Here is a 12,646-nt window from a genome sequence, read left to right as displayed (position 1 = left end):
GCCCACCCTCATCCAGAACGCAGAATCCCTGACAGCATTCAAAAGACAACTGAAAACTCATCTCTTCCATGAGCACTTAAAGGGTTAGTTCACCCAAAAATGAAAATGATGTCATTAATGACTCTCCCTTGTGTCGCTCCAAGCCCGTCAGACCCCCGTTCATCTTCGGGACACAGTTTAAGATATTTTAGATTTAGTCTGAGAGCTTTCTGTCCCTCCATTGTAAATGTATGTACGGTATACTGTCCTTGTCCAGAAAGGAAATAAAGACATCATCAAAGTAGTCCATGTGACATCAGTGGGTTAGTTAGAGTGTGTTGAAGCATCGAAAATACATTTTGGTCCAAAAATAACAAAAACTACGACTTTATTCAGCATTGTATTCAAGGCCGTAACCAGGGTTTGAAAATTAGTGAGGTCCGGGGTGTTGTGTAAAGAATTTTGCTATAATAATGGTTTGGCCATTGGAACCACATTTCCCAATGGACATTAAGCTGTGACCCTTTTTTTTTATGGAATTTGGCATATATATATATATATATATATATACAGGGGTTAAATTTGGATTTAATTATGTGTGGGGTAGTCTCTCACTAGGGGGGTCCGAGGGTTTGCCCCCCCGGGATTTTTTTTGTGAAAAATAAACCAAAATGGCACTTTCTGGAGAGTTTTGTGCAAAGAAAAAGTAGGTCTAGCAAGTTCAACGCAATCTCACGACCAATTCGTCCGAATTTGACGAGTGATTAAAAGATGGCTAATTCGTACGAATTCGTACGACCTCATTCGTACGAATTTGTACGATTTGTCTAAACCCACGTGATGGGTAGGTTTAGGGGCGGGGTCAGGGTCATTCGTACGAATTCATACGAATTGGGCAACTCGTCAAATATGTACGTTTTAGCAAAAATCGTACTAATTCGTACGAGTGAGGTCGTACGAACTGTTACGAATTAGCCATCTTTTAATCACTCGTCAAATTCGGACGAAATTCACACAGATCAAACACAAATATGCTGACTGAATAGATTGCTAGTTGAGAAACACTGCTTTAATTAATGTTTTTATGATGGCTTTGTGAAAGGTTAACTAAACAGCATGAGCCGTCTTCCAGCTGGCCAGTAAGTTATTTGGCAAATTTCATTCTGTAGGCTAACATACAGATCTGTTTTATGCTATTGTTTTTGATAGTGTTATACATTTCTTACAGATAATCGATTGTCATTGCGTTTGTCTTACCGAATGTGGTAGCTTTATGCAATTACAGTTTGTCTATAAGCTTCTTTTTTTTTAAATGTATTAATGCCGACAGTTAAATGTTGCCAGATATTGCTACGAAAAACAAGCAAAACAAAATAATAATAATAATCCGAAATAAGTTCAAAGCTTGTGTTTTGGAAATAAGGTTAATATATCACTAAACCTTCCCACATTAATAACTTCCTAAAGTGTCACATTAAATCAGAAAAACAGGTGACTACTGCCACCTTTCTATTAGGTGGATCTGGCAACACGGAGGCTGCACCCGCGTTCACAACGCGCTCTCAAGCCCCGTTCAGTTCACTGCGCCAGCTTCTCGCAGCAACATGAATTGCAAACACTCATATGAGGTGGTTTAAACACTGCTAATTAATCATTCAGAGAGCTTGACATTTTATTTTTGAATGTAAAAAAAATGACCGAGGTCCGGACCTCGGTGACCTCATAGCTGGCTACGGCCATGATTGTATTGTCTTCCGGTTCTGTTGTGGATCCGCGTTCAGGGCTGGACTGGCCATCGGGCATACCGGGCATTTTCCCGGTGGGCCGACGTGCTTTGTGGGCCGATACATCTCGTATTTTAATTATTATTTTATTATTTTTGTCTGAACGGCCCATAAAACTTGTACATCGGCGGCCCATTTAGTTTTGTTTAATTGGCGGCTCTGGGATCTTTGTGCCGGTGTAATGGATTGGACAAAAAAGTCAGCGTAGGTTTTTCTTTTTTTTCTCACAGACCGGCGCATGATGAAAGTGTAGATCAGCGGCCCATTGGTTATTTTCTTGATTGACACTGGGCTGGTCCAATCACATCTTTAAACTCCTCCCCCTTTGAGCTCTGAGTGAGCGAGCAGTGTCAGTGTGTATCTGTCAAAATAGTCAGAGCGATGGAGAAGAAACGCAAGGAATGTGCAGTGAAATAGCGTGAAAAAAGAAACTTCAAAGTCCCTTCAAGTGTCTGATGAGGATAGTGAGGAGGATAAGGAGAGAAATAAGTGAGTGTAGAGAACTGTGGTAAGCAGAACTAGGCTACTTTCAGAACACTTAGGCTATGTAGGAACCAACTACCCAGTTACGCATTATTTCCACATCTGCATATTTGATGATTACGCATTTTATTCAAATTTTAATGAGACGAGTTTGTAAATTATGTTTTTCGCCAAAATAAAAGCTTGATGCCGTTTCCGTCAAAATAAAAGATCATGTGTTTATCTCTTTCAAGTGTGGAAATTAGTACGAAACTAATTTTGAAAGTTGCTTTTATTTTTCAGTGCATTTGTTTTACAACATATGGCTATTACTGCCATAGGATTAATATTATAACTATATAGTAGTGTAATGTAGACAGACACTATATCACAACTAAAAGAGTTTTGAGTTTTTCTTTGTTCAATTTGCACACTGAATATGGGATGGAGCACTTTATTTTTAACTCTCAAAGTGCACCAGATTGATGAATTTAACATTAAAAAGCACAACATTTTCTTACTGGGGAGCATACCCCCGAACCCCCTTAGAGGGACAGAGGTGCACTCACCACAGAATTCACGTAATCCTGATTCAGTTATTATTACATGGCATTACTGCTTTTAATGGGAGTTGGTGCAAAAGTTCGGTTGTGTTTATGATCATATGTAGTGGGCCGGTCTGGGCCAAAATTCCGGGGCGATTTTTTTGTCCCAGTCCAGCCCTGTCCGCGTTCACGAGTCCGCAGTGCCGCTGCTGACGTAAGACGCTGCTGACGTGTGTCTGGTGCGTCCGTGTTTTCGGGTTCAAATAAATATGGCTGGGCAAAAAAATGCAAGTCTTCCTCTGTGTGGAAATCCTTAGACATGTTTGTGAAGATTGTTTTGTTTCCAGTGTGCGTCTCCCTCGAGCGCACCAGACACACGTCAGCAGCGTCTTACGTCACACACACACACACACACACACACACACACACACACACCAGACACACGTCAGCAGCGTCTTACGTCACACACACACACACACACACACACACCAGACACACGTCAGCAGCGTCTTACGTCAGCGGCGTCACTGAACGCGGATCCACAACAGAACCAGAACACACACACACACACACACCAGACACACGTCAGCAGCGTCTTACATCAGCGGCGTCACTGAACGCGGATCCACAACAGAACCAGAATACACACACACACACACACACGTCAGCAGCGTCTTACGTCAGCGGCGTCACTGAACGCGGATCCACAACAGAACCAGAACACACACACACACACACACACACCAGACACACGTCAGCAGCGTCTTACGTCAGCAGCGGCACTGAACGCGGATCCACAACAGAACCAGAACACACACACACACACACACACGTCAGCAGCGTCTTACGTCAGCGGCGTCACTGAACGCGGATCCACAACAGAACCAGAACACACACACACACACACACACACACACACGTCAGCGGCGGCACTGAACGCGGATCCACAACAGAACCAGAACACACACACACACACACACACACGTCAGCAGCGTCTTACGTCAGCGGCGGCACTGAACGCGGATCCACAACAGAACCAGAACACACACACACACACACCGGGAAAATGCCCGGTATGCCCGATGGCCAGTCCAGCCCTGAACGCGGATCCACAACAGAACCGGAAGACAATACGCAATCTGTATTGTAAAAAGCGCTATATAAATAAAGGTGACTTGACTTGACAATACAATGCTGAATAAATTTTGTTATTTTTGGAGCAAAATGTATTTTCGATGCTTCAACACACTCTAACTAACCCACTGATGTCACATGGACTACTTTGATGATGTCTTTATTTCCTTTCTGGACAAGGACAGTATACCGTACACACATTTACAATGGAGGGACAGAAAGCTCTTGGACTAAATCTAAAATATCTTAAACTGTGTCCCGAAGATGAACGGAGGTCTGACGGGCTTGGAGCGACACGAGGGAGAGTCATTAATGACATCATTTTCATTTTTGGGTGAACTATCCCTTTAACATAAAAATAAATAAATAAATAAATAATTTCCTTTTCCTTTAAATCCTCGCTTGTCTGGCTTCTGCTACTCCGAGCAATGTCTGATTTTTGTATTTAGAGCACTTCTTCTGTTGTTTTTGCCTCTTCATGATGACTCGCTTGGTTTAGTCCTCAGTTGTAAGTCGCTTTGGAAAAAAGCATCTGCTAAATGACTAAATGTAAATGTAAATAGAGGTTTGGAACAACACATTGCAAAAAATAAATAAAAAATTGTACATAGTCTTGTTTTTAATTCCATTTTTTTTAAAGTCGGAATGAAATGGAAGTTGCACTAGTCTTTTCTTCCCTATTTTGACGTATATCTGAGTGAAACAGCTTTTCAAAGAAGAAAAAGTGTAGGGTGGGACTTTATTTTGTCCGTGTGGAATTGATTGGATGGTTAGATGGTTCTGGTTTGCCATTGGCCAATCTCATGTGAGTGACAAGGTTCCCTGTCCGCTAATAAAAATACTCCTGGTTAAGCATGAACTCAAATCATTAATATATACAGTATATATATATATATATATATATATATATTTAAAATGTTTTATTTATTTTTCTCTTCAAAAAATAAAGCTTTTTATTAAAGTCATTTTGGTTTTCAAGCAAATGTATCTTGATTTAAGAATGTTTAAATATTTGTAATGGAAAACAAGTCAAAACTACTGAGTAAGAAAATCATTTTATGCAGTGCAATACAAAAAAAAAGTGAGTAAATGAAAACAGAAGCTTCATTTTTGAACGACTATCCCTTTAACATTCATTCACAATCTGAGATGAACCAGGTGAGTTTTATCTAAATATAAACGCCTCCACTGATCTTTCAGATATTCGTATCTAATTCGACACAGCTGTGAGGAATACCCCAAATTAATTTTTATTTCTTTGTAGTTGCTCTTGCATTGCTTGGGAGACTTAATTTGAGTCAATAGTGGAGATACAGTAAGAAGCTGTAAAATGAAATGCAGATAGCAGCTCAGACCATTTAGTCATAGTTGTAAAATTTACTATTTTTTAGCAACAGACCAATCTGAGCACAGATTGAGACAAAGATCTCTTCTGAACACTGATGGGCAGTAACGCGTTAGAAGTAACGCGTTACTGTAATCCAATTACTTTTTTCAAGTAACGAGTAAAGTAAGGGATTACAATTGCAAAAACAGTAATTAGATTACTGTTACTTCCCCGTAAGCAGGCTGCGTTACTGCGTTAGTTAACCGTCATTTTGTTTCGTGAGACTGTCTCGTGCCATGAGTCGTGCGTGAGTGACAATCATGTATGAGCGCCGCGACGTCAGTGGTAAACAACGAAATGTGTAGTGTTGAACAAGAGACAACGTGGAGCGCGGGAGAGAGACACGCATTTGATTGGTCTCACACGCCACACCCCCGATTTCTCACGCTGAAGTGTCAACCCGGTCGGTCAAATGCCTGAAAGATGAGTTTATCTATAGATCTACCTGTTGAGCCACTCGTGATCGACTAGTTATACCGCAAAATAGTTTAAATCTCCCGAAATCTAGAGCGAGCGCGCATGCGAGACAGAGGCCGCGTAGCGCGCGCACCCGCAAAGAGGGAGAGCGTCAGAGCGAGCGAGAGAGAGAGAGACCTTGCGTGTGTAGAGAGCATCCTGATCTAGAAACAGGACCCCCGTTGGAGAATGTCAAAATTCCACCTCAAATCTGAGCAAGCACCTAGCAAGAAGAAGGAAGAAGGACGACTTTCTTTATTTCATTAAAATATGGTGGAATGTGCAGAAAATAGGTTTAAATGTTCATCAAAAGTCTGAGACAGTTGCATTTAATTTATTTTTTGCTTGATGCAATGTGCATAAAGTTAAAATATTGAAACTAATAAAACAAGTTTAAAAAAAGAGAGTGTTTCATTTGATACAATTTTAGATGATGGAATATGCAGACAGAATAGAAGTAGGCTGAAAGGTCTATTTGCTTTATAGCGTGTTCAGGTCGTGCATCATGTTTTTGAAAAGTAACTTAGTAAAGTAACTTGTAAAGTAACTAATTACTTTTGAAAATAAGTAATCAGTAAAGTAACTGGATTACTTTCTTGGAGAAGTAATCAGTAATCAGTAACTAATTACTATCTCCAAGTAACTTGACCAACACTGCTTCTGAAACTCATGTGTGAGATTCTCCATCCAATGAAAGAAATTCAACTTATCTCATTTGTTTTTTTCTTGTCAAAGCAGAAAAAATGATGGAAAATGCTTGTCTGAATGATTGACACCAATGATTGTGTCAAATTAAATATAGCATGCACACGCATAATGCAGACTTCATATTTAAACAGCAGTTTTTAGCAGTTAAATATTCACAGGGACTAATCCATATCATGATTTTAATAAGTGTACAGCCCTACTCTTCATTTATTAATCCAAAAATTCCCAGATTCTGTGACATTCTGTGTTATAAAGTAAATTTTGCTTTAATGACTGAATTTCGCAATTCCACATTTCTCGCATCGCAGAAACCACAGTGCCGTAGATCTGCTGGGCTACTATCATTATCATCATCATCATCATCATCATCACCTCTGTCTCTCTTCTGAGCGCTTGTGTGACAGCGGAGGAAGAGAGCGTCTTAAAGCCCTGTGGGAATCTGTCAGTGGGAAACTTTCATAGTGATCAATTTAATCGGCACTACCTCAGACGGAAGCACATCCCACAGCGTGAGTAATGCTTCTCTGACTGACTCCAACCACTATTTACTGATGCATATTCATGTGTGTGTGTGTGTGTGTTTTCATTTCTCTTTCACCTCTCCTCCATCTCTTCATCTGTAACGCTCAGGTCTCTCCACCATTAAGGAGACCATCTCTCTCTCTCTCTCTCTCTTCTGTCGTCACACTCTCTGCTGATCTGCCGCAGTCCTTCACGTGATGTCTCTTTCTCCTTCCTTTCTTTCATCTCCTCCTCCTCTAATCTGTTTTTCTTTAAGTGCTGCGGTAGTTTTGCAGTCGACCTCTTTCATCCAATTTCACACTCGCTAGTCTGTTTGTCAGCCCACCACAGACTGTCCTTTCACAAGATCCTCTCCTCTCTTTTTTCTCTTCTCCTCCTTATTTAGCCTCTCCTCTCATTCTTAAAGTCCCCATGAATTCAAAATTGACCATACTTACTTTGTTTGCCTAAATTGATCGTTTTGTGGTGAACAATTCATCCATGCAAGTCAATCCACACAAAATTTTTTTTTGGCTTCGTAATCTTAAATCAAAATCTGAAATTTCCCCTCCCCTCTGCGTTGGAGGACCTTGCCTGATGACGTAGGTTTCAAGGTTTGGGTGTCTGCTTAACATCCGTAATCACGCCCCTCCAACTGACAGTAGACAGGCTGAATGAAAACACCTACTTTTCTAGATCCAATCAGGTGCTAGTTGGAAAAAAAGCCACGCCCACCATTTTGCCTCATTTAGTATTCCGTTTCTCTCGGAAATACGTCACAACACTGGAGAAAAGTCGTTTGCAACTTCCGGTTCACGGGGACTTTAACTGCTAGTTGTCATTCTTAACATAATGACTCTGTTTATGCAACTGTGTGTATGTACAGGTTTGGCTATACTTATATAGTGAAATATTATAACAACCGACTACAGACTGGTCCTCACTAGTTAAAAAAGGCTTATAAATCAACCAAAGCATGTTTTTATTTAAATCTAGTGTTTTGCACAGTTTCACACTGTAGGTTTAAAGGCCCAATTACACCAAGGACGAAAACTATGAAGATAAGAATAAAGATATAGGGTAACACTTTACAATACGGGTGCACTAATATGCATTAATTCATGTTTAACTAATGCACAGATAATCATGAGTTAATGTATGATTCATGAAGAACTTAACCATTAATTAATGATTACTGCATCAGCAACTAATAAAGAGTCTATATGATTAATAGATTAAGTAATACATGAATTGCTATTAATTCAATGTGTCATTGTGTATTAATTCCTTAATAACATATTTTATTAACTAATAGTGTAAATTAATGTGTTAATTACCACAATTAGTCAAAGCTATGCACTTCAACTTCCAGTTGTCTGCTTTAATTAATCATTAGCTAATGATTTGCAAAGGTATCATTATGTTATGACTTTACTTGTTGAGGCACATCGTTATTAACTAGTCATTTAGTAATTGTAGTAATTTACACATGAATTTGCACTAACAATGAAGTAATTAATCATGTATTAATGCATATTAGTGTACCTGTATTATCTGGAAGTTGAAATACAAGGCTTTGGCTCATTCTGGTAATTAACATACTAATTAACACTATTAGTTAAAAAAATGAGTTATTAGGGAATTAATTCACAATTACATATTTGATTAATAACAATTCATGTATGAACTAATACATTAACCATACACTCTTAATTAGTTCCTAATGTGGTAATCATTAATGAATAGCTTAGATAATCATTAGTTACACATTAATTCAGTATTATCTGTGCATTAGTTAAGCATGAATTAATGCTTATTAGTGCACCCGTATTGTAAAGTGTTACCAGATATGGCTCTAAAAATCGTTCTCAATATTAAAGGTGCAATGTGTAATATTTCTGAGGATCTATTGACAGAAATGCAATATAAGATCCATAACTATGTGTTCAGTGGTGTATAAAGACCTTACTCAATGAACCGTTATGTTTTTATTACCTTAGAATGAGACATTTATATCTACATAACCGCGGGCACCCCCTTCTATGAAGGTCGACATATTGTGACCTCATGTTTCTACCGTAGCCGACAGCGAACACACAGCGCTACAGAGCGCGTTTCGTCACTACCTTGAAAGAGAAGCAGCAGAAAGCTAGAAGCCATAGACACCGTGAGTAGTGACTTTTCCCTCGTCAGTGGTGTAAAATATGTAGTTGGATTGTTTCATGTAACTTAGTTTTTCTCCCTCGCTGTGTTATGGCTTTGACAATCAGCTGATTAGTACTATTGACCGTAAAACAGTAACGTTACAGGAGTCACCAACCCGTCAATCGCGGTCAACAAGTCGATCTTGGAAGCATTTTAAGTCGATCGCGAAGAGTTTTCAAAACCAGAGAAAAACAACAATATTTTTATTCATTATTATTTATTAATTTGTGTGTAGTAAGTGGTGTGTAGGGGATGCGGAGGCGCGCGCGCTGTTACAATCACGTCATTTTTGCCGCGCGCATCTTTGGGCTCATGCGGACGCGTCAGGTTTAAACAAGGCTTTACGCTTTAACCAGCTCAGCCACAGTAACAGCTCATATTAGCCAGCTAAACTTTTACTACCCTGTTAGAAAACATATATAGTTGCATAGTTTCATGTGGTTCTTCTCCCTCGCTGTATTATGGGTTTGCTATGTGGGGAGAAATGTGCTGGTTACGTTCGTGAGACAATCAGCTGATTACTATTATTATATTATATACTGTATATATACCCACCTGACTATGGCTTTGTAAAATGTATCCATGATGTGGTTTATAATGGACTGTGGTACAGAAACTTGGCATACTCTGGCTATTCTCTGCTGTCTCAGACGACGATACGTTTGTCCCGTTTTAGCCACCGTAGCTTCTTCGAAAGGGAGGGGTGAGCGGTGGGCTGAGCCATTAGTGCAACTCGCAACCGAACCGCTAGATGCCGCTAAAATCTACACACTGCACCTTTAAAGAATAGCACAGCTATAACAATAACGATATAGAGAGTCAATATTGTTGGAATCCCTTTGAGAACAATGTTATCCAGCTGATGAACAATAAAAACATTGAGAGCGAATCAGAATCAATCCTGCAGTAATGAGCTCGAGCATTTAAAGTGACAGTCAAGCATGCGCTTAGAATAAACAGAATTAGTTGTGGATGCTAATATAGTTATCTTTATAGTTATTCTTCTTAGTGTGAATGGGCCTTAAGGGTTGGGCTAGGCAATAGAAAATAGCATTAACCTAATATAAAATCAATGGAAGTCTATGCAATGTCCTCACTAATTTAGTGAAACAAACACTGTGTGTGTGTGCGTGTGTGAGTGTGTGTGAGACTCACTGAGTCCCGGTCTTTCAGTGCCGCCAGTATAAACGTGCGGTACTGCTGCTGTCCAGGTAGAGCTTTGTTAAAGAAGCCATTGTAAGTTTTCTCGTCTCCTAACACAAAGGTTTCTGGAAGATACTCCATCTTGGCAGCGATGTAAGGCTGCAGGAAGTCCTGAGTTTGTCTCTTCCTCCTCTTCCTCACATCTGAGTCTCCATTACTCCCCAAAAGCTGATAAATCACAGAGAACACATCAGGAAAATGACAATGACAATGCATTGGGGGAATAAAGCATCCATTTATAAAACCACTGACGTGAATGTTCATATACTCTCATTTACAAGTTTTAGGGCTAGATGATGTTTTTTACAAAAAAAAAATCTCTTTAAAATAATCGAAGGCATGTTTTCCCACACATATTCTGCCTAAATGAACACAAGTAAGAATGATACTAAAATGTAAAAGTTTAAATTAAAAGCACTAAATAAAAATCATGTCAATGTCACCTTGTAGCTTAATTTTTAAATAATTACAAAATAATTACAAATATATACATATATATATATATATACAAACCAAAGTGTCAGCAAGGATGCATTCATTTAATCCAAAGTGACAGACAATTATAATATTAAAAAAGATTTCTATTTGAAATAAATGCTGTTCTTTTGCACTTTCTATACATCAAAGAATACTGAAAAGCAGCACAACTGTTTTCAACATTGATAATAATCATAAATGTTGCTTCAAATCCTCATATTAGAGTGATTTCTGAAGGATCATGTGACACTGAAGACTGGAGTAATGATGCTGAAAATTCAGCTTTGATCACACGAATAAAATACACTTTACTATATATTCACATAGAAAACAGTTATTTTAAATTATGATAATACTTCACAATATCACTGTTTTCACTGTATTTTTGATCAAAGAAATGCAGCCCTGGCGAGGAGAAGAGACTTTTCTAAAATATGAAAAAATCTTACCAACCCCAAACTTTTGAACGGTAGTGTGTGTATATATATATTGACCAGCACTACTTTAGGTCTGTTCTGATTGGCACTTTCAGTCCATGAAGCAGCTGGACTGTGACCCAAAGGTCAGAGGTCGAATATCAGCCTCAGGTGCTTCAGTCAGAGGCATCATTAATTTAAAATGACATACACACTGTCTCCAGGAGCTTCATCTGTCTCTTTATAGACCACTTCCTCTGTTTCTCCATCCATCACTCTCTCTCTCTCTCCCTTTCTCAACACTAACATAATAAGCAACAGACCACTGCTTCTTTAGTTTAGTAAAGCACATTTGGTCGAGACTGAATCAAATCCAAGGCCACAGGATTACAGCTGAACAAATGAGGTCTAGCGGCAGAGAGAATGAGGACTGCAGCGGGACAGCGGGAATAATATCAGCGCGGTGATAAACACCAGCACAACACGGGATCCAATAATACACCTCTCATTTGACTCGGCAACGCTCATAAATAAGGGGCAACTCAGGGGAGAATGGCTGCGAGAAAACGGGCTGTTTCAAAACACTGGTGACACCATTGTGATTTTTACAGCGCCGTTATGTTTTGATATTCAGTAGGCAGCACCTGAAAAGTTTTGCCTGTTTTGCAGACGATAGTTTATTGAGCGCAAGCAAACTCATGAGAAAGCAGAACCGTGTTGGAGCCCGAAAGCTCAGTAGTAATAATAAAAAAAAGCAAAAAAAAAAATGCCAAGAGAAGCTTTTTAAGAGCCAACGAAGTGCCTGTGTCTCAACAGCTGCTGCAGAGAAACTGAGGCGAAAAACAACAACAAATACTAACATACTGTACAACATAGAAAAGTTTGCGAACCCCTTGCAGAATCTGTGAAAATGTGAATAATTAAAACAAAATAAGAGGGATCATACAAAATGCATGTCATTTTTTTATTTAGTACTGTCCTGAATAAGATATTTTACATAAAAGATGTTTACATATAGTCCATAAGACACATTTTTTTTGCTGAATTTATAACAAATGACCCTGTTCAAAAGTTTATGAACCCATGATTCTTAATACTGTGTCGTTACCTGGATGATCCACGGCTGTTGTTTTATTATGCGATTCTACAAGGGGTTCACCAAATTTCAAGGACATCTGTTTCTCTTATCTGTATGGGATCATCACAAACACACACTCACCTCATCCAGATCCATATCCTCTGGGTTTTCCCAGCGACGTAGAGTTGATGTAGTTACTGGTACCACCGCGATATAAAACCACCTAAGAGGAAAACATACACAAACGTGTCATTATAGTAAAAATGTTCTATCCATCTATCAGGTTCAGTGTGTTTGTGAGGGTGATGAAA

At 39.1% G+C, this 12,646-nt stretch overlaps 1 protein-coding gene across 18 annotated transcripts in view; it reads right to left on the bottom strand.

Moving 5' to 3' along the window:
- Positions 1–12,646, bottom strand: part of ptprfa (protein tyrosine phosphatase receptor type Fa) — a 260,132-nt gene that overhangs the window by 38,408 nt on the left and 209,078 nt on the right. For all 18 annotated transcript variants that reach the window (XM_056266079.1, XM_056266086.1, XM_056266081.1 and 15 more), the window contains 2 exons: positions 12,477–12,558; positions 10,317–10,532 (listed from right to left, as the gene is read on the bottom strand). In XM_056266079.1, the coding sequence (XP_056122054.1) occupies positions 10,317–10,532; positions 12,477–12,558 (298 nt within the window). The remainder of the gene's footprint in view (positions 1–10,316; positions 10,533–12,476; positions 12,559–12,646) is intronic.

This window comes from Rhinichthys klamathensis, unplaced genomic scaffold (assembly GCF_029890125.1).
Source record: "Rhinichthys klamathensis goyatoka isolate OS25496 unplaced genomic scaffold, OSU_Roscu_1.1 h1tg000244l_1, whole genome shotgun sequence".
NCBI lineage: Eukaryota > Metazoa > Chordata > Actinopteri > Cypriniformes > Leuciscidae > Rhinichthys > Rhinichthys klamathensis.
Note: the sequence above shows the minus strand (reverse complement) of the source record. Positions and strands in the feature narration are given on the sequence as shown.